We start from the raw sequence: 26,693 nt of genomic DNA, 5'->3' as shown, positions 1-26,693 counted from the left end.
GACTGCACTCAAAGGGGTTTGTAAACTTAAAATGCAGGAGTTTAGGGCAGGCCACAGAATAGGAGTATACATACATATATGCAGTCGGGATGTAGCCAAGCTAATACAGAAAATAAAAAGGTGAGAGGGAGTTTGGATCCAAAGAGGCTGAGACCGTCTATGCTATTTCACCCATGGAAGACTTTGAAAGGGATTTGACGTGAGTTGCCTGGCTGCAGGAATCACTGGGTGAAACCCCATGGCCTGTGCCATGCTGGGAATAATTTGCTCAGGTCTTAAATGTTATATGTAATTTATAACGGACTGAAATCTTAAAGTGAAAGCTGCAAATGCTCATGATCTCTGAAAAATATGTCATGGTCTAGATGGCTTACATAGCATAACCCACACTGAGAAATGCTGAAAATCTATTGAACATATTTTTGAATGGGTGCGTGCAAGGCAAATGGAAATAAATGTAAGGGTGGAAAGGCTGCCTCAGTAACATCCTGCTATAAAGATCAGGAGGTGACTTTCTAATACATTGCATTGGGTCAATAATCCCATAGCTGTCACTTTAGGCATGCTCATGAAAAGTATTGACATTTTTCTTTGAGAATTGTTTAAACAAAAAGCAATTTTTTTCTTTTCCACTTTTCTACTCTCCTTGATCTGAATATCATTGGTGAGGACAGCTAAAAATAGAAATATCATGCTCTGTTAATATTAATTTCAGTAATCAACTAATAATGACAGTTACTTATCAGTCCTTCATTCGTTTTTCAGTGTTTTCTTATTCTGATGATAAATCACTCACTAGCTTGAACAGAAGCAAGAAGTGGCTCAAGGTTAAAACACCACTCATCTAGTGCCTTAGTTCTGGATACCTCTTTGCTTTCTAACAAAGATACATAGCTTGTTATTCACGGGGAAAACAGAAGTATACAGGAGTAACATTTACTTGAATTGCCTTTATCAAAAGGCAATAAAATCTAAATGATAACAAAATAACACGAAACAGCTGAATGCAAAAAGCCAGATCCTCATTTCTTTATTCAGGCAAAATTTCTTTCTTATTTCAGATAGGGTTTCAAGGATAAGATGTAGAGTTGACATTCATACCGAGAAACTGTTTTAGGAAAGATTTTATTCCATGGGCGATTTACAGTCTGTGCTTTCCTTTCTTTATCTGAAGGACTGGAATTTTCCTGTATCTTAAGTCTTTCATTTAATGAGCTTTCATTTAATTACTCAAACTAGTCCCAGCTCCTCAAACCACTATTTGAAGTAAAATTAACGTATAAAACTCTCAATCCAAAAATTAATCAGCACAGACATCATTAATCTTGTGGCGCCTTCTTTCCTAACTATTCCACAGCCTTCACCAGAACTTGGAAAAATCCAAACGGTGGAAAATTATTTTTTAGAGCTACAGACCTTCTAAAAAACCCCATGCTAATAGCCTCTCTCTCCTTGAAGTAAGACACTATTAGGGTGCTCCTGCATAACTATTACAGTGGCATATATAGAAAGAAGCAGCCTCTCAGGTGTTCAGGTCACAAACTAGTCAAGACACCAGTTAAAAACAACCCTTTTCTTGAGGAAGTTTAAAAAAAGGCAGGCAATTTAGTCTACAAAGTGTTGATATTTTTACATGTTTTTAATACAAAGCATTGCTTCTAAATAAATAGGCAGTTGCCTCCTTATATTTCTGAATGCTCTTAAAATGCAGTATTAGGTTCAGCATTAGTTTTGAGATTACAAAGACACCAGTAACATATCCAAAGAGATGCCAATACCTTTCTTTGTAAGGTTGGAGAAAAGAAAGAAAGAAAAAAATCTAATATTGACCAATTTGCACACTTAGCAACTTAACGGCATTTAGAATGAAACTCTCTTCTGCCACTGCTTCTGACTCCTCCTCAACCTACACCAGTGAGATCAGACAAGACTGATCAGATCTTAATGTCAGAACTGTACTAATATCCCTGTTGCTCCTAAATCTTTGTTAACACTTCTCAGGACCAAGCAGCATTTCTGTCAAACTTAAAATCAGTGTTATCAAAAGCTGCAGATGAAAAAAAGAGAAAAGAATGTGTGGTCTTTGCCTATTGCCAGGATATTGACTGATGCAGCAAAAGCTTTTTTTTTTTCCTTCAATGCCAAACTAAGCGCAGACTAATTTGAATTGACATAATCTCAAGATTTGGGGTGTTATACATTCTTTTATTACAAAACTGACAAGCTTTTTCCACACACACACACACACACACACAAAGGGACAGTTAACAATTTTGTCCACATAAATTTATATCAAACCTGATAATTTTCAAGTTCCACTAGAAACAAAGTCTTACTAATAGTCAAAGCATTTCTTACACAAATGAAATCAGGTAAGACTCAGTCTTTTATTACAAAATACTTTACCACAACCCATGTATAACTGACTATATCCAACTTTATTAGATAGGCAATTAGTGATTAGTATGATAGTCACAACTCTCTAAAAAAGGAAGAGTTTATTGCTCCAAATCTCTTTTTTGAATTAAAATATTAGTCTATTAGATGGATCATTTCACAGCTGGCTCCGATTTATCTTGATTTTGACGCAGCAATTAATTCTGTTGAGAATTAAGAGAACAGAAAGATGTAGTCATCTCTGTAGTCTCTGGTTACAGTGGCATTTGATTGAAGAGGAAAGGTTTAAATACATCCTTTTTTGGCAGTGAACTTTTAGAATCCTTCAAGGCCAGGTTACTTAACAAAATAAAAACACGCTATTAGAAAAAATTACATTTTCTTCTAGTAAAGTAAAATGTATTGGTTACAGTCACAATATATAGCATTTATCATTCAGTCACTGTAAATAAATAGGTTCACATATTATTTGATCTCCATCCGAGCTGTTACTCAGGGTAGCTACTTTGCATAATATACCAAGATAAAAACCATAAGAAAACCCAGGAAGTCTTTCAGACCTCCTTATTTTTATCAGTTACACCGTGATGTACAAGGACATATTTTCTAGCATGAACAGATCATGTATCTGAACAGTCACCCTAAAAAATCAGTAGGCACATCTTGAACTCTTGACTCCATTTATTGTCTATTTTCCCCCCTTCTCCCCCAATTCCAGAACTTTTGCATTATGTGGCTTTTATAACTGTATCACAGATAGTCGTATCCATTGCTTTATACATATGTGTCTGTGTGTGTGTATATATATAGCTTTTATATATATATATATATATATATATGTTTAGATAGGAAATATGCCATATATGCCATTAAATTAACTTGCACCTTGCACTATTTTTAATGTGACATTTAGGAAAAATAGGAATTTTTGGAATTGTATTGGTGATCGATCAAAATTAGAATTAATATATACACAGTGATTACAAAGATTATGCATCCATATGTATATTCTGTTTGGGGTCATAACCGTACCAAGGAGAGGCATTCAAACTCTGCTGCCTTACTTGGTTTCCCTGTTCGTACTTTCTAACAGACCAAAAAGCCGCAGCAGTACTGTGGGTTCTGAAAGCATCAGGACCTTTACTGGCAATGTCTACTGTCAGCCCTCCTGGGTCTCTGTGCCCAGTGATATTCTGTGTGGGGAGAAGTACTACCAAAAGTATAGGACGATCAAATTAGGAACCACTTGGGCAAATCAGACCGATCCATGTCTCTGCAACTGGATTGGATGCATCCAAGGGTGCTGACAGAGCTGACCAATATCATAGAGAGACTGCCCTCATGATATCTGAAACATGGTGGCGAGCAGGGAAGCAGCAAAAGCAATGTCATGTCCATCTTCAAAACGGGCAAGGAAGATCTGGGAAACTTAAAGGCTGATCAGCCTCACCTCAGCACATGGAGAGATTAAGGAGTAAATCTTCCTGGAAACCATTTGCAGGCACATGAAGGACAAGAAGGTGAATGGGAACAGCCAGCATGGATTTCCCAAGGGTAAATCAAGCTGACCAGCTCGATTACGTCCTATGATGAAAAGACTGGCTCTGTAGATGAGAGGCGAGTGGTGGACTTTGACTTGACTTCAGCAAGGCTTTCCATATGGTCTCTCAGAAGTTTTACAGCCAAATTGGAGGAAGGTAGATGGAATAAGTGAGACTGAATAAGGCGAGTGAAAAAGTGGCAAGACTACCTGGCTCAGAGAGTAGTGAGCAGTGATTCAAAGTCTAACTGGTAGCATTCCTCAGAGGTTGATATTGGGACTGATTCTGTATAACGTCTTCATTAAAGCTTGGACAGCGGAACAGAAGTCTGCTCTGTTGCAGATTAGGGCTGTAGTGTCATTGAAGAATTTGAACAGATTTGGAGTGCCCTTTGCAACATGTACAGCCCATGTCCTTGCCTTTCCTTGGTGGTGGCGTTGAAGAAAAAACGTATACATCCTCTGAGTGAGGTCTCGTAAGTCTTGATCAGCAATTATATCTGAAGCAATTATGTCTTGTGCAAGAGCAAGTAATTTTCTTGCTATTTAATAACTCAGCCATGACGTGGGATTTGAAGTAAGATAAGAAGTAAGGGGCTCCAGGAATTCCCAGGTTTTTCATAAAACTTGACAACTTTTGAGTTGAAAAGTCTTACATTTCTACAAGCGAACTGAGAATTCCACTGACAAGTATGCTCAAATGCACCAAATCCCAACATACCCGTGTTCACTTACAAAGGATCTGACACTAGACAGATCTGCTCAAATTTAGTGATGTGTGTGTTTTATTTTTTGTTACCTTACAATGGTTCTTCAAGGTGTTTTTTGTCATGTGGCTTCCACTCTAGGTGTATATGCTTCTGCCTGTTAGCTCAAAACCTATTAATAGTAGCTTTTGCTAAGCTGTGCTCGTGTCTTGCATATCCCTGTGGACTCCTAACAGAGGGCTAAAAAGCACCCCAGCGTCCTTTCTTCAGGGTCCTTTATAATTCTGAATATCTGCACAAGGAGCAATAGATAGTAGCATGTAGGAACAACAGCCAAACACTATTTAGAAGAGATGTAAGATAATTTATTTTCCTGTTGTTAAAATATAGCCTAGGTTTGCCCACCTGGAGGTATAGCTGTTACCAAGCCACTAGCAATTGTAATGCTCTCCTCCAAAATGTACCATCTCACCTTGCTAGATGAGGGCAGAATGACTGAGTAACCACCTAAAGTTTATTAAAGTGATTGCTTTCAACTTCTCAGGTATGGCAGTACGCTTACAGAAGGGGGATGGGATATATGGTAGGATATATGAAGGCAAAGAGTGACCCAGTATTTACATCACTGCAGTAAATTAGCTTATTGGCACTTCTTTCAACCGAACCGATGCCAGAGTTACACTAAGGTGCTACAGAATTTATTTATATAACCCTATTCAAGTAGCAGTGTTTTATTTTATCCTCAAAGAAAATTATGTTTTCATTGTACAAGAATAAGTTTTAAAATCCTGAAAAAACAAGCATTTCTTTTTTACTTTGCTGATCTGATTCATGCTTTGTGTATATAAAAGTGATTTTTAAAATTGTAAAGTAGTTACACAATCAAAATGCACAATGCTAAGGCAGCAAATTAAAAAGATACTATGAAATTCTGAACTGTTATCACAACAGTATTCTGCAAAAGTACTGACAACAAAGGTCTAAGGATAGGAAAAAAAGTAAATGCTATATCTTGGAAGTCTGTTTTGCTTATATAATAACTATTATAATGAAGACATTTCTTAAACACCGGAAAAACAGACATGCATATAGTTGGTTGTGCTCTCTATCATCCTAAAGTAGCACTGTCCCTGATACGATTTTGATAGAACCATTTAAAAGACCTAACTCACTCTGAATTCACTGAATTACCCTTCCTGTATGTGTGTTCTGTTTAAAATGTTATTTGTAAAACATTCCAGTATTTTATTTATGCAATATTCAAATATTTTTACATTAAGGTTTCAAACATTCTGGTTTAATTGTTGAAAGTATTTGACAATGCTGCACATTACAGTCTCTACACCCAAATGCGCCGCGGTTGATTTTGTGACCTACTACTGGCTGGCAAGTTGCATGTGCCACCTGGCCTTCCCATCGCTGGGCAACAGCGTGCATCTCCCGACAGAGGTAGCAGGCTAACGCAAGCAAATACGCTCCCACTGGCTGCCCAATCAGCAGGCCTAGATCTCCTGACAGGAACGTGCCTGTTACCTCTCCTCATCCAGACGCATGAGAAGTACGTGTGGTCTAGCTGGCAAGCTGCTTATCAGGCGATATGCACTGCCTCTCAGCTATTTGGAAATGCATTTATTCTCTTAACGGTCACAGTAGGTCTGCCAGTGCACAAGTTCTATTACCATATTTTAGATCCTTTCCCAGTTTTGGGCACACTCAGCAGCATATAAAACTGAAGTAGGGAGGCAGGGACAGAGGACAGAAAGGATAATCTCCAAATCAGTAGTTTCCAGGCAAGCAGCAGAATTCACGGCCAAAAAGGAATGCCTTTTATCAGCTGACTTTGTGACACTGAATGATGCAGCAGTGTTAAGAATTGCAGATTGAGCATTTATGAAAACCAACTTTTGGGGAAGTTACCACTACTGAAATATAAGTTTGGACTGAAGATAATGCCATTTGTATACATTCTTGCATACTTTATATTGATGGAATTATATTTCTCCCTCTAAATAGATTAATTAATTTTCACAGGCAGAATCATGGGAATCTACGGATCACCACATTCAGTAAAACTGTGAACACGGACACCCAAAATACCATTAAGGTACACAGTAGTGTAATATTAATTGTGGTCCTACAATTGTACTTACACTCACCTTTGCAGGTAGGGCACAGCCTCCAGGAAAAACGCAGACGATCACTAAATTGGTCCAATTGCCCACTGAAACCTTATATGTAACACAATAACCAGAAATTACTTATACCTGGTCTCCATCCAAATAGCTCTACTTCAGCAACACCTATTTAATTCCAGAACTTCACCTCTTCTCTTCATCCTTACACTTCAGCTTGTCTAGCATTACACAGGCTCCTGTCATATTCCACATTACGGCTGAATAATTCAACGGCCAAAAAAAATCCTTACATTGCTCTTGCACAGCCTTCAGAATTAACTGCTGATCAAGACTTACTAGACCTCACTCAGAAGATATACATTTTTTCTTCCACGCCACCATCAAGGAAGGGCACTCCAGAGCTGTTCAAAACGTGCTCTCAGCTCTGCCGAAGTGCTCTAGCTAGTATCTCCAAATATTTAGCACACCTAGTTCTGATTACAGTTGGGAATGGTTGCAGACAATTCTCAGCGGCTATCACTAGCTCTAGGGTGCACAGCTAAAACTGCTCTTGTGAATATCTTAACTCTGTATCTCCTGTTTTTTCTTGAAACTGTTTTTGAGTTTTCAGAAGTTTGCTTAAATTGACATTCTGTAAGAGAACAAGATTTAAGGTTGCCTGCAGGTAACCCATTCCTTCATCCCCATCAAATCAGAGAACTATATTTCTTTAGTATGAAATAAACGTATGACTGTAAAAGTTGTATTTTGGGTACACAATCATTACAATCTCAGTATCAATCCTCCATTACGGCTTAATCATTCTATTTATTACATTGACAGTTAGGTTCAAATAAACTGAAACCCAGTATACAGCATGTACATTCTTACCTGTTATCAAACATGCAAGTAATGTATTCCATACAGATTGCAGACCACACAAATCACTTCAAGGCATTTATAAATATTTAATAAATAAAATTAATAAAAACTTTTTTGATAAGAGCGCCTGCCTAAGAGCTAAGAAGATGGAGAATGAGAGAAGGCGAACTAACGCTCCCCACCAGTTTCTTCAACTTGAACTACACATACAGGACGTAGATAGTGGTTAGGAGGCTGGCTTTTAATAGTTAGCGCAATACAGAGTAGTTACTCATTGTATGATGCCTACATCATTTAGAGATATTTCCAATTACATAACATATACCGGTGAGGGAAAATGTGACTTTTCCACTAAATTCTGAATTGCAAGCCTATTACAATATTTAATTTCATTAGCAAGGATATGTGGGCAGAAACTGCTGGTTACAATTTAAGTTTACAACATTAAAATTTCAACAACTACTCTGCTCAGGGAAAATTAATAATAGTGTATCCTGTTGGAAGGTATTAGGTATCTTTAAAATAGTTAAGTGATTTGTTTTCTTTGAATTGCTTCCTGCCAATATGCTTAACTCTCTCTAAAAATGTCCAAAACTAACTTTGAAAATCCAAAATGAAATTGGTATTGTTTTTATATTAACAAAAAAGAAAGATTAATGACATATTTCAGTAATCCAGTAATAACTGGCTTTTTTCCATTGTTCAAGTTGTACGTAATCCTCAGTGGATCTTAGATGTAGTTTTAAAAAAGTATTTAATGTCTATTTTTCAGTTGCCAAGGGTCAAACATCACCTAGTGTGTATAAAGAAAGAGGAAACATCTGTTGGAATAACTTATTTGACTAACACAGAGGGCAGCATTAAAATTCACTACTTTCTATGGTCTGATACAGAATTTCCATTAAACAATACTGATGCGTGTTCAATGTGACAAAGTTTGCTCACTTTACATGTGGGCCTATTTGTGCGTATAACAAATTACTGGATCTGATGAGGGAACACTGATTTATGATTATTTTGTAATCGGCATATATTCTAAGAAAGAATATTCTTGTATTTTGATGTGAATTTTTTCCTTAAACATCTTAAGGAACACACAAACTTTTAACTAATTCCCAAGACTCTTCTCTTTCAATGAAATTCTGCCAATACCAAGATTAGACTATGTCTCAAGATCAGTGAGATGCTTGTATGGCATGAGCATTAGGCTGTACCTCCCTGTGTTTCACAGGTGTGGCCTATACACTGAAATATAATCATTAAGTATTGCTTAGTGATAATTAGTGCACTGTTCCTGGAATTTTTGTTTTTAAACTTCTCCACTGCTACATGCCTTCAGTAGCAGGAAAAAAATTCAAGAGTGGGTGCATATGTGAGGAGTTCAGTTTCTTTTCGGACCAGAACTTATCTACTGTCCTATGAAGATCAGAAAATAATGCTTTGGAAGAGAGCAACTCTGATTTCTAATTCCGCTTCGCTCCTCAAAGAAAAGGGGGCTATTTTTTGTCCTGAACAAATAGTCAGTGAGGAAAAACCTAGTGGAATGGGAAGGAGTAAGTTGTCAAGAATAAATAGTATTAAACCCTTCTCAGTTAAATTTTCAAACATACTAATAAATTCTGTTTTGAATGTAAAATAGACTGCTACATTTAGTAAACAAGTTACAAACGAATACCTATGTCACTTGATTTTTTTTAAATCTACAGCATTGCCTAAATGAGAATTTTTTGTTGACCTGTAGACTGATAAATAATAAAATAGTTTACTTAAAAATAATATTAAAAGTCTAGAAGGAATGGTTTTAGGTGCCAAATACTGAATGAAACAAAAATAAGATTACTACAGATAAAATAGGTAAAATTATAGCTCCTAATCTGCAAAAACATATGAGCAGACTTTATTCCCACAAACAATGGCACTGCAGCTACTAGGGCCGCTTCTGTACATATGGAACACCTGTCCTAAATTCTGAATCTTTTAAACTTTTCTATTGTTTAAAAGTCTGTAAGACACAGGCATCAGATTTCCTTTCTTGATTATCTTGAGGGTCTTCAGCTGATGCTACAGGAAAACCTAATCAAGCATATAACATACTGGAACGTATTTATTACAAGTAAGCTACAGTGATGAGAAGTGGTTGTTTCTCATTCTGCCTGTTACTGTATACATTGCATCAACCTTCATCGATGCTGTCAACAGTAACTACACTGTCAAGAATCAACTTCTGTATTATTTTACCTTTGTGGAAGATATAATCCAGGAGTCAAATGCATATGACAGAAACCAGCAACACTGGAGTTAAGTTATTACTATTAGATAGCCTGCTGATAAGATTTTTAACCAGAAACTGAAATCTATTATCCTTTCTTTCAAAGAAACAAAGACAATGAACATGACATGGTAAAAAAAAAAAAAAAACAACTAATTTAGGATGAAATTCTACCTTCATATACATGTTTTAGACTCAGTAAGAGCTAAGAGTGAAGATGTCTGAGAGAAACACACCTGAGTTTTCCTACAACTTCTTTTTCTTCGTGGGTTCTTGGCAGAGGTTTTCTTCTATCTTTGCATATTTCAGATAAAATTAAAGAATTTGATTTTTCCTTCACAGATGGACTGTGGTAAAAGGGAAGAATGTGATAATGTGTTTCAAAATCACCTGCAAAATACAAAGAATTAGTGATTAATTCAATATTCCAAGTCAAACTATGCCTGTTTTTATTATTCAATATGATCGATCACAGGCTCCAATATATCTTGTTATCTAAAACACTGCAATAAATTTTGGAGTAAAACACCACAAATTTGATAATAGAGAATGGGAAACTTCATATGAAATTATGGAAAATGCTGCACACACTGATGCAGGTGCATATTAAAGCAGGTATTCACCTTAAAGTAGAGGTTTGTAAAAGTCGCGTCACTTCACTTGTCATTCTCTTTAATCTTAACTAATGACAGCCATAAATAGTCACAGTTAAATAACTGTCATTAAAATATTCCATTGCAAATGCAAGATACAATCTTTAATCTTTTAGCACTGGTATATCTAAGATGACTAATATTTTACTGCTTGCAAAATAATTATTTACTCTGATCAGAGAGGACATAACATTTCATATAAGCAAAAAACTACATAAAAATCCCTTTGCCCTTCATTGGATTATAGGCCCCATGGGTGTGGACTATAGCTGCTGAACAGCATAATGCAGATCTGCAGGTCATAAGGTAAAGCAGAATAGTTTTATCCAGCTGAAACAAGAAACAAGAGGTAACAATATACGGTTACCTAAATCAGAATTTCTACAAGATTTTAAGATAAATGCCTTTACTTTCAAAAAAAAAATCACGCAGTGCTTTTTCAGTTTATCATCAAATGACTAGCACAAAGTTTCACAATGTTATTCAGAAGGGTAACTTCAATTACATAGCGCTTCCTCATACCAATATTCAGAAGATAAAATATTGTTTTCAGAACCACTGGCATTTGCATACCACTTCTAAATACTGATCAGACTGCATCTTTCTTGGGGCTGAGACTGAAAGACTGACTGCTTTTCACTTCATGTCTTCAAAACGAGCTGATCTTTGTGAGATTTGATGAAGTAATAATTTGAGGTGGTTTGGCTATAAAGAACATGCTCTCTCCCCCAAGTTACTTCTCACAATTTATCTTGTGACAACAACAGCGTAACAGCCAATGATTTTTATTCTATAAATATGATTATTCAAACTACTTTAAGCAGTTTAAATTCTAATGTCTGTTTCCAAGCCTTGCAAAGATGATCTCTTTCACAAGCTTACAGTAATTCTTGTATCTGTCAGGCAAGAAATGCTGTTAGAACTTTTTTTTTGAAATGCTTTCAATCTGGAGTCAATTCCATGACAACCACAGCAACGATCACTTACAAAAAACTCTCAAAGTTTATTTCAGGTTTTGCTTGATTTTCAAAACTGTTTTTTTTTTCCACTTTGAGAACCTGTTGGCATTTTCTCATCTGTTAGACTTCTACTTCTGCAAGAGCTAAATTAATTTAATGAGCTACATTCTAAGAACTGCACAGTATGCAAATCATGTATTTCATGCAGATTTACTCTAGAATGCCTAATACTTTTTTTTTTTTATATATATACAGAAAGGGGATAGAAAAAAAAAAGATGAACTGGAACTAAAACTAAATTCTATATTGGAAAAGACTAATTTCGTAATCCTATGTTTTGGGCTTACCACTAACATTAGTCTCATTTCTACTATATTTGGTTTTAGCTACTGTTTTATTTTTTCTATAATATTGCAAATAATCATGGAATAACTGATTAATTTGCTTACAGAAACCTAGACAGGCTGCATGCTCATTTGTCATTCCTTCTTTGTTTTTTTTCCTGGCACCTTTGGAGGCTTTCCAATTCATTAGGAATTGTCTTTCTATTTCTTTAATTTCTTTCCCATCAAGGGATTCTGTAAAAGAAAAGAGAACATTTTCTGTGATAGCAGAAGTTAACTAAAAAGCTAAATTAAAGTGTATGTCATGTGTACTGGTTTTATATTTGTTCTTCTCAAATCTTTGTTGCTCTTTTCAGTCTTTCAGTAAGAAAAATCCAATGATACACTACAGCTTGATACTCCCGATTTAATCGGTTGAAAGACTGAGCTGACACTTTTTAATTACAAAAGAAAACATCTACTATTTTTATAGCTTTCAAAGGAAATATCTCAAATTCAGTTAAGATAGAATGCTGTCTGCAGAAAGTTCTGACGAGGAAGTATGCTTTTACACAAGGTGTGCATAGGTGCAGAAATTCAGGATGAGAGAGCTACTTACTACTTAGGGTAGTAAGCATGAAAATGGTTATTACTACTAATAGGAAAAACTGAGCAACAAAGTTTGTGCAGCTTATTATCCAAGTAGTTTTAGCTAGATTAGTTTAGTAAAACTGATCTAAAGTACTTCATTTGACATTAATATGTATGACAGTACTTGCGCTTACATGTTTTTTTGGTTTGAATATTGGTTTTACTTGTTTACCTAAAGTTTGTGACTGTACTATAATTCTGTCCCTGTACTTTGGTTTGTGACAAAGAGGGTTCCCTCTAAGATCCATGCTGCGTAGCTTGGTCCATTTGTTTAATACAACCTCCAAATCCTGCAATTAATAAAAGAGCAGAACACTGTAATTACTTCTCCCTCTCCGGGACAGAATTCAGTGATTTGTTCAGTTAGGCCCAAATCCTACAAATAGAAATAACTTCAATGAGACTATTCACGTGCGCAAATTAAGAATCTGTATTTTCCCCCCCGAGTGATGTGCAACATTCCCTAAATGCATCATAACTGCACAGAAGAAATGGTGATGCAATTGGAAAACTCAGTATCTTTAAGGATACAGCAACAGCAGCTATAGAAAATTACCACTATAATCCCACTCCTAAGCACCTAAAGCTGAACAATCACCACTTAAAAGTTAGTATTGTATGTAGCTCTGTCAACACATAGCCATGGTATCACAGAGCCTCTAGAATACCACAGTGTGTGATTAGACCTTGAAAAACTTGTGGAAGAATAAATATTTTACACACACAAAAAAAGATTTAAACAGTAAAAATAATGTAAACCACACTCAACTCACTCTCTCTATATATGTATGTAAAATTGTATTTTACAGGAGAAAGAGTAATCCCTCCCTACATAACTGTGGGTGGTCAGTTACAGGTTTGGCCCAAATAGTGAAACTTTTGAAATATACCTTTCTCCATCTGTGTTTCCGTCTGGTTACTCAAGGACAGTATGACCTAGATAAAACCTCTTCTGTCTTTTAAATAGCATAAATTCAAGTTAAAAGGATGCCAAGCGTAGCAGATTGATCCCTTTTACTCAGATACCCAACTTTCTGAAATATGCTTTTCAAAATTTCATTTGACTGTCATTCTTGATATGCTTCCTTATATGTGCACAAAGCTTAAGAAGGGATTCAGAACAATCCGTATGAGTGCAAAAGGAGAGATAAATTAAAATAATTTATATTCTACAGTTGTAATAAATTTGAAAAAACATCTACTGATCATGATGTGACTGATGCTAACTGTAAAGTCTGTAGAGTTTCATAGCTTGATGCCAAAAATGAAATAACTGCTGATGCAGAAATCTCTTAGCTCCTTCAAATTTAGAAAATCACCTGGGAAACATAACTAGAGAGAATTCTGGTTTTGAAGACTCTCCTCTCTTGGTAGAAAATCTTCTGCAGAAAACTCTATGGATTATGTAATACATGTTTAGAAAAACATACAGAAGAGGAAGTGGCAGCACAGCCTCACACCTTGAAACAATGATCCAATGATGACAGTGCCTTTTCAGAAAAATAAACAGATGTGAAAGTCTGGTTCTGTGAAGAAAAAGACTGATAAAATGATGCAAGAAACCCTGAAGACTTTGAAAACTACCTGAAGGTATGTTGATAGATATCCTAACATTACACAGTGAAACTTCACTAGTGTCTATCGGAATAGCAATGTGATAATCTACATATCTTAGGTGCTATCACTTACCACAAACATAACAATTTAGAGGAAAAATATTTTGGGCTAGGCTTATTTAAAAATAAATGCATTTAGCAAGTATGTTTATTATTTACTCTTACCCGGGCATTCAGGCACTATCACTAAAATCTGTAATGATGTCTAGATTTCATTAGGAAGATTTTTTTCAAGTAATAGTTTTGGAACACAAAATTGTCTATTACTGAAACATAAAATGTACACAGTTTAACTTTGATGAATGTATACAAAGAGTCCTGTAGATTTTTGTTAGCTGTTACTTACTTGATAAATGACCCAGAACATGCTTACTCCAGTGTATGTTTATCTAAGACCACACTAATCCTGTGCTGAAATATGATTACCCTTTCGATACGCTCTAGTTGTTCATTGCCTTCCTGTCTCTAATAAAGTGCTTTCACTTCCCAGCCTTTCAATAAGCTGTACTAAAGGGACCAGACACTTTTCTGGGCAGTCTCCGTTTGATAAATGATCATGTCATGCTATCACTCTGAGGTCTGCTACAAAATACTGACGAGCAAATTATATTCCATCTATGGGGGGAGAAGGGGGAAGGGCAAGTGCCTTAGTAGGCAGCTGTAGCACGGGCAATAACATTCTTCACAATTAATGATGGCCATTTAAGAATTGGTATTTGACCAGCATGCTCCAGTTTTTATCGGAAACGTCTAGTCCAACTGCCCTAACTACATCTACAGACAGCAATTTGTCACCATTTTGACTACCTGTCATAATCTGTTTGAGAAAATCTATAATTTTTCTCTTGTTCCTGACTGAATTCCAAAGTGAGTGAATTCATCTTTTTTGATATCCTCTTGTCATAATCAATACTGGGCAGAGGTTGAATAAATTAAAGACTTAGGAAATACAGATTTTTATAGGTATTTCTAGCTACATTTTCTGTATCTATCCAAACACTTATGTGAGTCATAATCTTCCTGAATCTAACTAAAAAAAAAAAAAAAAAAAAATCATTAATAGGGTCAGTTTTCTCAGAAAGAAAAAGCAATTCCTTTAGTATTCCTACCCAAATATACAGCAGCCTAGAAGTCCCTGCAAATTCAAATAACATAAACAAGAAGCTCAAAAGAATAAAATAAATGAAGAAACAAGCAGCAGAAAACAAGGATAAGACGATTCTATTAAAATGAATTCTGTTCCTTACGGCTAGCATAAGGCATGCTTTTTACATGTGGTAGCTAGTTATAATAAGTTATTTTGCATGAACTGAAAACAATTAACTAATTTCTGTTCTGTCTACCATTCAGACTGCATTATAGAAACTTCAGTCATGTGAAACAAGCCTTGATGTCTGTTAATTATGCTAACAATGCCCTCAAGTAGCCAGAACCTTAAGTGCATGCATTTTCAGCTATGCTGAAATCAGCTTAGTGTGGCTGAAGAATGAAGGGGTATGGGTTTTTACAATGATGTTAAAAAAAACTGAGGTAAATATTTCAATTTAAAGTAACTATATATTATACAAATTATACAAAAGTGAGAAAAGCATACACAGGAAGCTTATATTTCATGCATGCTATGCCTTTCACATTGCCTGCTTTTGCATAGATTTTATTCCCACTGCACTCTCCCTCTGCTACACAGGTCACCACTGCTATTACCAGCCCTGCTAAGACCTGGATGGCTGCTTCGCGGCTGCTCTTCCTACCCTGACACCAGGCAAAGCCGGGCTGGGTACACAGCTTGCTATCACTCCTCTGTGCCACTGCACCATGGCCTCTGACCAATTGCAAACATTCCTGGGCATGTTCTTGATAGCACTGGGAGCCTTAAGAGCACAGGGATAGCAGGAACAGGAAAACAAGACATAGAGCCTTTGGCCTGAAAAAGAGGTGGACTTCAGAGCTTTGAAAATAGAGGGGCAAGAGGGAGGGACTAGTGCGAGAATAAAAGAGCCTTTGGTGCTTGCAACAAGCTCAGCTTACAGAAACAATCAAGTATATTTAGTACAATAATAGTATAATCCCTAACACTATTTTTACTATCACAGTTGTAGAATAACATAAGCCATAGAATCATGAAGTTCAGGGATGCAAAAAAAAAAAACAAAAAAAAGAAATATACTCAAAACTTATCTTTACTTTTTTTCCAGCTATTAGAGGTATAAGATCAATCTCCTACCAGATGTTTACTATAAGTTAAAGCCTCTTAGACAGAGATAAAACTGCTACTGTTTATATATATATGTATATACACACACACACTTTGCCTGGCCTACTGCTTTTCCAATTTCTTTTTTAATTTAAATGAGAATTTATATTAGTGTTAAGCAGAGCCTACTAAAATATAATCTCTGAAACACATTAAGTGTAGCTGCAAAGCTGGATATTCAGTTGTATTACACTTTGTGACACATACCTAATACGGTCATTAATTTTACAGACCTGCAAGTATATCAACAGGAACACCCTGCCTGCTCCATGTCTTCAGAACTTGGAACTGTTTAGAGAGCACACAGGACAAGCGCTTTCAAAATCTACTAGAACTTGATCCACGTATCAACTGATAGCAGCAGTAACTAACTCAAGTGCCAACCACACAAATTTTCAAAAGCTGTGACCACATAACATGGAACTCTAAATGTCTAGTTGATTTGGATAAACATTAACTCTCGTCTTCCTGGTGATGATATAATGAAATTAAGTAACATACACACAATTACTGGATAATGCAGTTTTGTCTTCTTATCCTCCCTACTCTTGTTTCAAAACCTGCTGCTTTTCCCTTAGTTACTGAATCACTGAAAATGCTGTTTCTAAACCTGCATCCTCATTCTTAATATAAATTGGTTCTTTGGATAAGATAGTTGTCTTTTAAGATCATCACAAATGAAATCTTTTGTATTTATAAGAAAGAAAAAAAACGGTTAAAAAAAAAAATCACTGTAACAGGGCTCCTTTCCAAAAGAAAAGTTATTTGAAATTAAACTTATAATTGTTCCAAGTCTTAAGAGTTGTTAAGAATTTAGAAGTGTCAGTGTTTAGAAGTGTCTGCAAGTGTAAAATATTTAAATATATTGTAAACTCTTAAGTTAAACACAGAATGAACATATTTTTCTATTAAAATGTTGAAGGAATTCCAGACACCAAATTGGAAAGACCTTGAAGTCAGTGTTTGCTGAAGTGCTGATGTCATACTTTGATGACTAGTCAGTTCAGAAAAAAACCATAGTCTTCATCTTGATACCTTCAGTACTATGAGCTACACTATTTATGAAAGGATGAGACCTGCAGTTCTAAAATCTTAAGACATAATTATCAGAAACCACCTTTTCAGATTCCTTACTAAAGATACTTCTTTTAGTTAATAAATCAGATGTAAAGAGGCTACATATTAAAAAAAAGCTTACTGTTATTGTGATGTAACCAACACATTTTATTACGGTTTTAATGACCTAATAAAAGACAACTTGAATTGTATTCGTATATGAATTCAGTCACAACTGCCAGCCAAAAAGACAGCTTGAAATACATTATGAATATATTAATAATCCTCTAGGAAAAAGAAACACATCATTCAACATTTTAAATATTAAAATGTTAAAAATTAAGAGTCCAAATAAAGTGTACTGACCTGGATAAGTGCTAAAATACACGCACAAAGTACTGGAATCTCCTCGTTAGCAAATATAACTGGCAAATGTAATGTAAAATATACTAAACATTCTAATAAGTAGTAGCCTTAAGTGTTTTAATAATTACTAACCAATTAAAGTTAACTTTTCCAACAAAATAGAACATATATGCAAAACAGTAATAAAATAGTTTATTTTAGTCAAGGCCTTTTCTTGCTGATTTGTATTACAATTTAAGTCAATTCACTCTGGCATTTATTAATAAAAAGGTACATTTCAACAGAAAGTGAAATGCCTATGGTTGTATGAAATGAATACAGTGTAAACAATCATTTATGAAGTTTGTTGTTCCGTACCCTCACTGTGCAATGACTGTGGCAGCACACTGCTCAACATAAATTCAATGTAAAATTCAATGACTAGTAGCATGAGGCTCAAAATATTGTTTAAACTTCCGTTTTCTTAATGTTAGCAAGTAGAAAACAATCAAAACGTATAGAAGCTACTCCTGTTGCTTTTTGAGAAGGGAAGCTGGAAATTATATATCCAGAACATTCTGTTTAAACCACATTCACTACTGCAAAAGGAAGAGTAAAGATACTTATATTGCATTTTTTAGCAGTTATTTTAGAAGTCAGAACTATTGCTTATGAAGACATGCCTTTCCTGAACAGACATTTGTAAAAGGAATTCAGTTTCTACTTTCATAACAAGCACGTCTTTATGCTACTCTGGCAACAATATCCAAAAAAGGTCATATTAATATGAGAACGGCTGAAAAATCAGCTATATGCTACGATATCCAATAAATGCCTTTTATTTACATTAAAATAGAGAATTAAAAACTGAAATATGGTAAAATGTTGCAAATTAATTAACAAACAATGGCACTGCATTCTTTGCAAATAAAGCTTTTTATAGTTACCCAGATGGCCAGAACACACACACCAGCTCTACGTTCTGGATATGTTGTAACTTCTGTGCATGTACTACTCAGTTGATAGATGCATGCATAATGGCCACTTTGTGTAGGATTACAGGACATTTGGATATCCTAGATGAAAGGTTCTCCTTTTTTTAATCTAGACAAAATTTCTGGATAAAAAATCCCAGTACAGCTGGAAAGACAGAGGTTCACTAACTGTAGAGGTAAAGTATACCTGTATTCATCTATTTAGTGCTGACAATGAATTTGACTATTTTGTTATCACCCATACCAGTTAGAACAAATATTTATTTTAATACCTTCATATCTTGAAGCTGATTGTCAACTGCTGCAAGATAAGAAATATTTTCCAAAACTGCTAACTCTGCTAATTCATCAATGTTGTTATTGCTGATATTCAACACGGACAAAGATTTCTGGAGGAAAGAAGTAGGGAAAGAAAATGACTTTTTTTCCACACCAAGCATGAGTCAAGTTGTAAATTCTTACCAAAAATTCTCCTCAAGAAAGAACAGCTATACAAAGCAAAACCATGCAAACAGAACTACCTTGTACATTACACACAGTTTAATGTTGGCTTTGCATCTTGTCCTAAAATGTGGTAAGATTATTTCTCAATTATTTCAGGGATTCTTAGTATATATGGAAGTTTTCATCTAATCATGTTCAAATTCTTTACAAAGTTTCCCGAGTGCTATGAACTCTACCTTTGAAGTAGGTAACTGGCACAGAAATTAACCAATTTTTCCAAGGTTAGACCTTAAGTGCATAGAACTGAAACCCGTATCTGATACCCACATACTCTCAATTAACAGCTGGACTATGCTGCTTTTTTTTCTGTCTTGGGCCTACAAACTACTTGGTATGCATACCTCTATTCCGTGTCCTTCGTTCTTTTGGCATACCAGTAAGTCAAGCAACGGACTCTGCCTTTGTAATGCATGTCTCTCCCAAGGGAAAAATGGTGCAGGAATGTACTTTGGGATAGTCATAGGCAACAGGTATTTTTATGTTCTAGATAAAATTAAATGTGTTTCAGGTGTTTACTTAACGTGGTTTCATGTAAAATCAACAAGAAGTTTTAGAAGATGAAAAAAGGCACCTATGCTAGTGAGTTTAGAATTATACCAGATTTGAGACTTACCACTGGTTAAACAAAGTCTATTTCAGCAGTGTGGATCAGGAACCGTAAACCCCTTCTAAAATCTGAGCTGAAGAACAAGATCTGCATTGCAGGCAGAAATTACTAGTATCATCCTGATACATACAGTGCATAAACTAAACAAGCTTCTTGGTCAAAGGACTGAGGATATTGCCATCAGCAGAACATTTGTTGGTGGTGCACCGAGAACTATGTGGCGCCACGTTTTTGGCCCTTTCCTTGCTACCAGCATTAAGAGCCAAAAACAGATTCAAAAGGAAGATGAAGTAAAAAGTGATGTCTTAAAAATGAACAAAAAAGCACTCGAAGGGTAAAAACGCAATGCTTTTACGTGTAGTTTCCACAGAGATGTTAAGTGATCAAGAATGCAGAGTATTTCTGAAAAAAAAACCCTAAATAAAAGTTATGAACAACAAAACGCTAGTGAGTCCAGGTCAGGATGCTGCAAAACATTTAAGTATATGAGTTTTCATCTTGGGAAGGAGATGTTATCTGCAAAACCTCTCTCTGCTTTCATTATCTTTCCAGGACAGAGTGATGAAAGTAAAAGTGCTTTCACAGGGATGGCTCTTTTTTGTTAAAGAATGATAGCAATACATGTCTTGGATTACTTCATCTCAAAACAGCAAGATTAGAGCTAGGTCAAGTGTTCATGATATACATATGAACAGAAGAATTCACTTTTGAGCGAACATTCTTTGTTCATCCTCACAAAAAAGTCTATCAAGCCCTGAATAAGCCTTGAGAAATATAGCAAGATGAACTGTTGTATTATAGAACTACATCCATTAGTAAATATAGCCTTGAACTTTTTAATCAGTTGAACAATACATTTGATGTTTACTGAACACTTAACATGTCAAACAAAAACTTCCAAAGCTGCCTTCCCTAAAATGTTGATATAACACAACATAGAAAAATTGTGGAACTAAAACTGAATGCTTCTGATCGTGTTGTTCTTAATAACAAAAAAAGAGCTGTTCGCAACTCTCTAGGGAAATATGAGAGGTGGTAAATAAACTAATGTGACAATCAAGTCATAGAAGTATGAGCAGCCATTCATTACAAACTAAGTAAACTAAAATAACTAATTCCCTGTGATAAATTCCTACCCCTTTTTTAGTTTCTTCACATTCTGTTGGTATGTGGCACATGCACATTTCCTTCCTATCTGTCTGTCTTCTCATTTCCAGCTTTCATACACAAATAAAATAAGTTGTTAGACTCTGCCAGACTCTGCTTATAAAAGAGCTGGAGTGGGAGTCCCTTGACAGAATTTGCAAGAATGTCGCCTATTGGCAGAAAAGGAAAACACACAATGATCAAGTCTTTCTAATGATATTTCCTAAAAATACTTATCTACTGATTAATGGTCCATTGAAAATCTCAAAATGTACTCACTGCCAAGGAACTAAGAGATCTTGGATCAAACAGAAGCTTCTCACCAAGAGGGAGATGTTGACTTTCAATACGTAGCTCCCTTATTTCTTCTAATTTATCCAAACCCTCTACTACAGCGATGCAATTACCCCCCAAATACCTGCAGAACAGAACACAGATTTAATATGCTCTGAAAGCAAAAGCTAACACAAGCTTTATTAAAAAATATATATATATATTTACCATATTACTGAAAAATAGCTGGAAATTATAATAGAATAAGTAAGTAACTGAATGTGCAAGGAGAACATACAGTGTGATCCAAGTCTTTTTTTTTTTTTTTTTTTTTTACAGTTTTTATGGTATACTGATACTATTGCTATTATTAAATGACTGACAAAACAAAATAATTCAAATGCCAGTATGTTAAGATGATACATGTCATTATGTTACTTTAAAATCATAGAACATTTGATTAGAAAACATATATCAGCAATTATTTTTATGTGAATAGCAAAATTTAACATCTAGAAGTACCTTCTTAATATCCACATCAGGTTTAAATTTCTTAGTGTAACAATTATCTTCTTACCAGTAAAATATGTGATTTTCAACTTACAGTTTTTCAAGGTGTTTCAGTGATGAGAGATTTTCTATACATGAAATACAATTGTTTTGCAGGTATAAGCGTGTTAAATTTGTAGCAAAGTCCAAGTTCTGGATATGACTGATTTGGTTATCATATAAATAGAGAACTCTAAGGTTTCTGCACAAAGAGAGATCACCCTGAAATAAGCAGCAACAAATTAATGTTACAGAAAGTTCACTCACTATCAACTTCTAGCAGCTGTTGCTTGTTTTTATATTTAAATTCTGCTGTATGAATTATGTATTTTCACCTTTAATAAACATTTTAAACAACTATTTTTACTAGGAAATGAAGTAGAATCAGTAGTCATCTATATAGGTTAAAACTGTAATTTGTCATTAGCGTTTTGCTGCAGAGAAGCTGAGAGTTACAGCCATCATCACCAAGTAAATCACATCCTATGTGACTTCATTCTCTTCCCTGCCTCCTTTAGGTGAATTTCAGAAAAGCATGACTGTTTGGTGCAGTTGTCTTCACCAAAGTTTAATAGTTCAGTGATGTGATGGAAAGCAGTTATTGGCAAAGAAATAATGACTTATGCAAAAAAATGCACATCAGTGTATTTTAATATATCTCCAATTTTAAGATTTAACTGAAATGTCACATTTCTTTGAAATGTATTATTCTTAAATAACTGAAAAGTAGCATGTTCTTATCAGGGTTTTTCTAAAACTTCTATCACCTTGATATCTAATGAACCAGTCCTAACCAAGTGGACTGATCAAATTAATAACTCACTATGCCTATGGCTATTCCTAGGAGTGGGCTGAAAAGCCACATGCTTACATGGATGTGTTCACATGAAACAAGGAAGGTCTTTTATCTTCATGAATGAAATTATACTTCAGAAATTCATCATATACAATCCAGTTGCTCAGGGTTTAGCAATTTCAGAATGTGCTCAATAGCTTGAGAGAATTTGAATTAGCTCAGGACTTCTCGAAACCTGTACAAACTTCCTATTATTAAGCTCAACAGGAGGAAGACTGGGTTAAGTTTGCAGGTTTTGTCTTTGAAAATGAAAAGGTCGTGGTTTATTTTTTAAAAGAATAAGCCCCAGGGAGCAATTTTACTAACAAAAGTAGATTCTAACATGTGTAATTTGAAATAGCCACTACACCAGTCCAAATTTGTTAATCTCACTTGGCTTATATCCTATTCCTGAACGCTCCTTTGCTTTCTCAGACTTCCTCTGAAATGTAAAGAATAAATCACAGATAGACTGAAAAGATTTTGCTGCAAGTTAACAGCTTTTTGTAAAATTCCCAAGAATGGAAAAAAAATGGCATGAAGGAGAACAAACTAAGTGTTGCACTATCTAATATGATTACTACCTCCTTAAAATAATGAAAAATCTGATCTGCAAAAATACTAGTTCATCCCATGTCCTTCTGTTCCATGTTTTGTATTTTTATAAGGTAACCATCAATAACTAGAAGTCCTTAAATCAAAGCCAGAGTATTGCTGAAAGTCTGAATTTTGTTTTTGATATCAGACCTAAGCCTCCAAGAACCACAGGGCTGGATTTGAATATGCCTAGAGCACCTGTTCTCAAAGTCCTACATCTACTGATTGAATGGCAATAACCTGGCTATTATTGTATAAGAAAAAGCGTCAGGTCTGGATGATTAATTTGACATACTCTCTTTCTTAAATGGTTAAAGAGGTGAGCAAGCAGTAGCTATCATTCTGTTCTGGTGACTCTCTGAAAGCTCCTTTACAATGTAGCAACTGTACCAAATAGTCAAAATAGCAAATTGTTTAAATTTCTAGAAGAGCTGTAGATATCTGGCTAGTCCTGTGAAATACTAAAAAAAAAAACAAAAAAAAATCACTTTAACATTTCACTTCACCTCTTTCTTGTGTAATTGCTTATATGGATTTTCTTGTTTTAATTAATGGCAAAATTAGCTAGTGTATTGTTAACATCTTTCCTGTCTGCTATGTAGACAACTCTGTATTTCCACCACTTTCAGGTAGGTAAAATTCTTCAACAAGATTTTTGCTAAATAAAGAAAAAAGTATCAGGTCAATAATAAGCAACTCTGCAGCCTATTGGAATTATATCCACCTGCTTTGATGTTTTACATGAAAAGTTACAGCAGAAAGATTATTTTCACATTTCAAATACGCATGCATTTAAAATCCATTTATGTACGTTTAGGTACAAGCAGTTTTCCAAACAATAAGAGTACTTTAATTAAGCAGTAAACGCTGAATGAAGCATGTGTCCAAACAGATGCATTTTAAGGCTTGATTGCAAATAAATATGTTATAAAATATCATATAACTGTTATAAAATATAAACTTGGCTTTGCTCGTTTTTCTCTAACTATAAACAATTCATCAGAACAGCAACAACAAAAACAACAAAACATTTGAATAGCTGAGTTAAAAACGAAATAAAGAAAAATAAATCTTACAATTGTATCTATATTTTTATCTGATAAATTCAGATGCGTTATTCTTCGCAGGTACTGTGCAAAGTACTCTTCTTTGGGATTCTTGTGACTGATGCTTTTAGCAATTAGATGCATGGTTAGTCGAACCATAGTTCTGTAGTAGGCCAAACTGCTGTACCTCTTTAATATCTCTAAGCTTATTCCATGCGTTCCTGTAGGTAGTTTCATAAAATGCTTTCAAAACAAAAAGCAAATTAGGTCATACTGCTCGTATAAAGCTCGTCAGACCTCCAACAAAGCTTACATGCATACTTTACCCAAATCTCAAGTTTTCTCCCCCACTACCCTTTTTGCTTATCTTGACAAATATATATATGGTCTCTGCCTCTTATAAAAACCTGTCCCTTCACTGCTTTCAAACTGTTTTATTGCATTCAATAACAATTAAAATACATCACATTTGCTTTGTTGTTTCAGTGTGCTTAAGGGGGTTGTACCTTAATATTTCTTAGTCTTTTTTAATACATAAATATGAGCACAGTGATCTACAGTAGAAGTAATTCCCATACATAAATAACTAATTAGCAGCACCTCATAACCTAATTATTCATTAAAAAAATACATATCTATTCCAGGTTTTACAGGCTAGGAGAACTAGTATAGAGCTACACAGTACTTCTTTTCCCGTATCTGCACTGTTGTCACGCACACAACGAAAAACATAGTTTTTCACATCAGGGCTTACTGTAGGGACTGTCACAACAATACCAACTTTTTTCCTATCCCTGCAGGAAAGCACATTGCTTCATGTGAGCTTACAAATTCAGTGGAGAGGAGGAAGGGGGGGGATGCTTATTTTGACATGGATGTGTAAACTGTCCGGGGTTAAAAATACCCTAGCAAATTTAACTTATCAACCCAGAATAAAAAGGTTGTTTTTTAGCCAGTTCACAAGGCAACCCTACAGACCTGTGTATCCAAGTAATTGAGACAGTAAAAAGCACCCAGACACTGCGAAATCTCATGCAGCCAAATCAACCAGGTGCTTACCATGAAACAAGGCACGGAGAATCCACCTTACTGGTATTAAACGTATGAGAAACTGAGGAAAAGTGAAGATTAAAACCATAAAGACAAAAAAATCTCCTCACTAAGCAAGGCTGAAGTTCAGCAGTCCCCCCTTACCCATGTGCAAAAAGCATGAGTTTTCTTTTTGTTTTTTTTTTTAAAGGGGTGGGGGAAAAGGGAGAACAAAAGGCACTGTAGTGTGAAGAATACCTCTTGCTTGCTTGCTTACATTAAAAAATCCTACACAGCCCTTCCGTGGACCGTATTCCAAAATAAGGAACAACTGGGGGGGGGGGGGGAAGTCAGGCTGTCAGTGTACGGGGCTTTCGGTGAGGAAGGTTTTCCCTCAAGCCCTCCGCTCCTGGCGCCGTGCCATCTGACGCTGTCCCCACCCTCTTTCCACAGCCGAAAGGACGACAGGGACCCGAGCGGCCCCAGCCGCCAGCCCAACGCAGCCCGTGCCAAGGCTGAGCTCACGTCCCCGCCCGTAAAGCAGCACGGGCAGTTGCAGGAGACGAAGGAAGAGGCAGGATCGGCTCCCAAAACCCGTCCCACCCTTCTCCCAGCGGGCCCAGGTAAGGGGCCAACGGCCCCAACGGCCAGCGCCGCCCCGCCCTCCCCCTCACCTCCCGGCCGCGGCAGGGCGCGCCCCGCAGCTCCAGCCACAGGCGGGCGGCGGCGGCGGCGGCGGCGGCGGCGGCAGGAGAGCACAAGCGCCTCCGCCGCGGCTGGTTGCTGGGGCAACCAAACGCCAACCGTGGGGGCGGGGATCGGACGCTCCCGCCGCCCGCTGCGGCGCGCGCCTCTCCCGTCCAATCAGCGTTGCGGGCAGAGGAAGGGCGGGAGGGGCCGAGGGGGGTCGCGCCTGCGCGGCTGCGGGCCGCGTGCAGCGGCCGTTGGATGAAGCCCCGCTGGGGCGCAGCCTTCCGCCTCGTCGGCGCGGTGGCTCTGGGTGGCGGCCGGCAGCCGCCCAGTAGTCCGGGGCTGAGGCACCCTGTGGTGAAGTGGCAGCTCAGGCTTGCCAGCGGAGCTTCCCCTCTGGGCTCCCCTCCCTGACCCGCCACGAGTCCCCGTGCTGGGCAGGGCGAGCCTTTGGCTGGGAGTCTTGTCTCTTTTTTTGGGGAGGTCTTTTTGCCTCTTTGCTTTCCTTTTGCCTTTTAGGGTCTTGTCTTTTAGGCTGCAGTCGCGGGCCTCCCACCCTTTGGCATAACTGAGTGTTGACGTGCCAAGCGAGGGCTACAGGCTCCAGCAGCACTTGTCTTGGGGGAGGGAGGTGTCACCTGCCATCTGCCCTCCCA

At 36.5% G+C, this 26,693-nt stretch overlaps 1 protein-coding gene across 1 annotated transcript; it reads right to left on the bottom strand.

Annotated features, from left to right (window-relative positions):
• Positions 1-1,008: 1,008 nt before the first annotated feature.
• On the bottom strand, positions 1,009-26,049 carry PPP1R42 (protein phosphatase 1 regulatory subunit 42). The gene is made up of 9 exons (XM_068932573.1): positions 26,022-26,049; positions 24,349-24,561; positions 21,896-22,062; positions 21,298-21,436; positions 19,034-19,150; positions 12,668-12,785; positions 11,971-12,099; positions 10,146-10,299; positions 1,009-2,736 (listed from the first exon to the last, which is right to left on the bottom strand). Exons 2-9 carry the CDS (start codon positions 24,553-24,555, stop codon positions 2,652-2,654), a joined length of 1,116 nt encoding a protein of 371 aa, XP_068788674.1. The 5' UTR covers positions 24,556-24,561; positions 26,022-26,049; the 3' UTR covers positions 1,009-2,651.
• Between the last annotated feature and the right edge of the window lie 644 nt (positions 26,050-26,693).

This window comes from Struthio camelus, chromosome 2 (assembly GCF_040807025.1).
Source record: "Struthio camelus isolate bStrCam1 chromosome 2, bStrCam1.hap1, whole genome shotgun sequence".
In the NCBI taxonomy this organism is placed as follows: Eukaryota; Metazoa; Chordata; class Aves; order Struthioniformes; family Struthionidae; genus Struthio; species Struthio camelus.
Note: the sequence above shows the minus strand (reverse complement) of the source record. Positions and strands in the feature narration are given on the sequence as shown.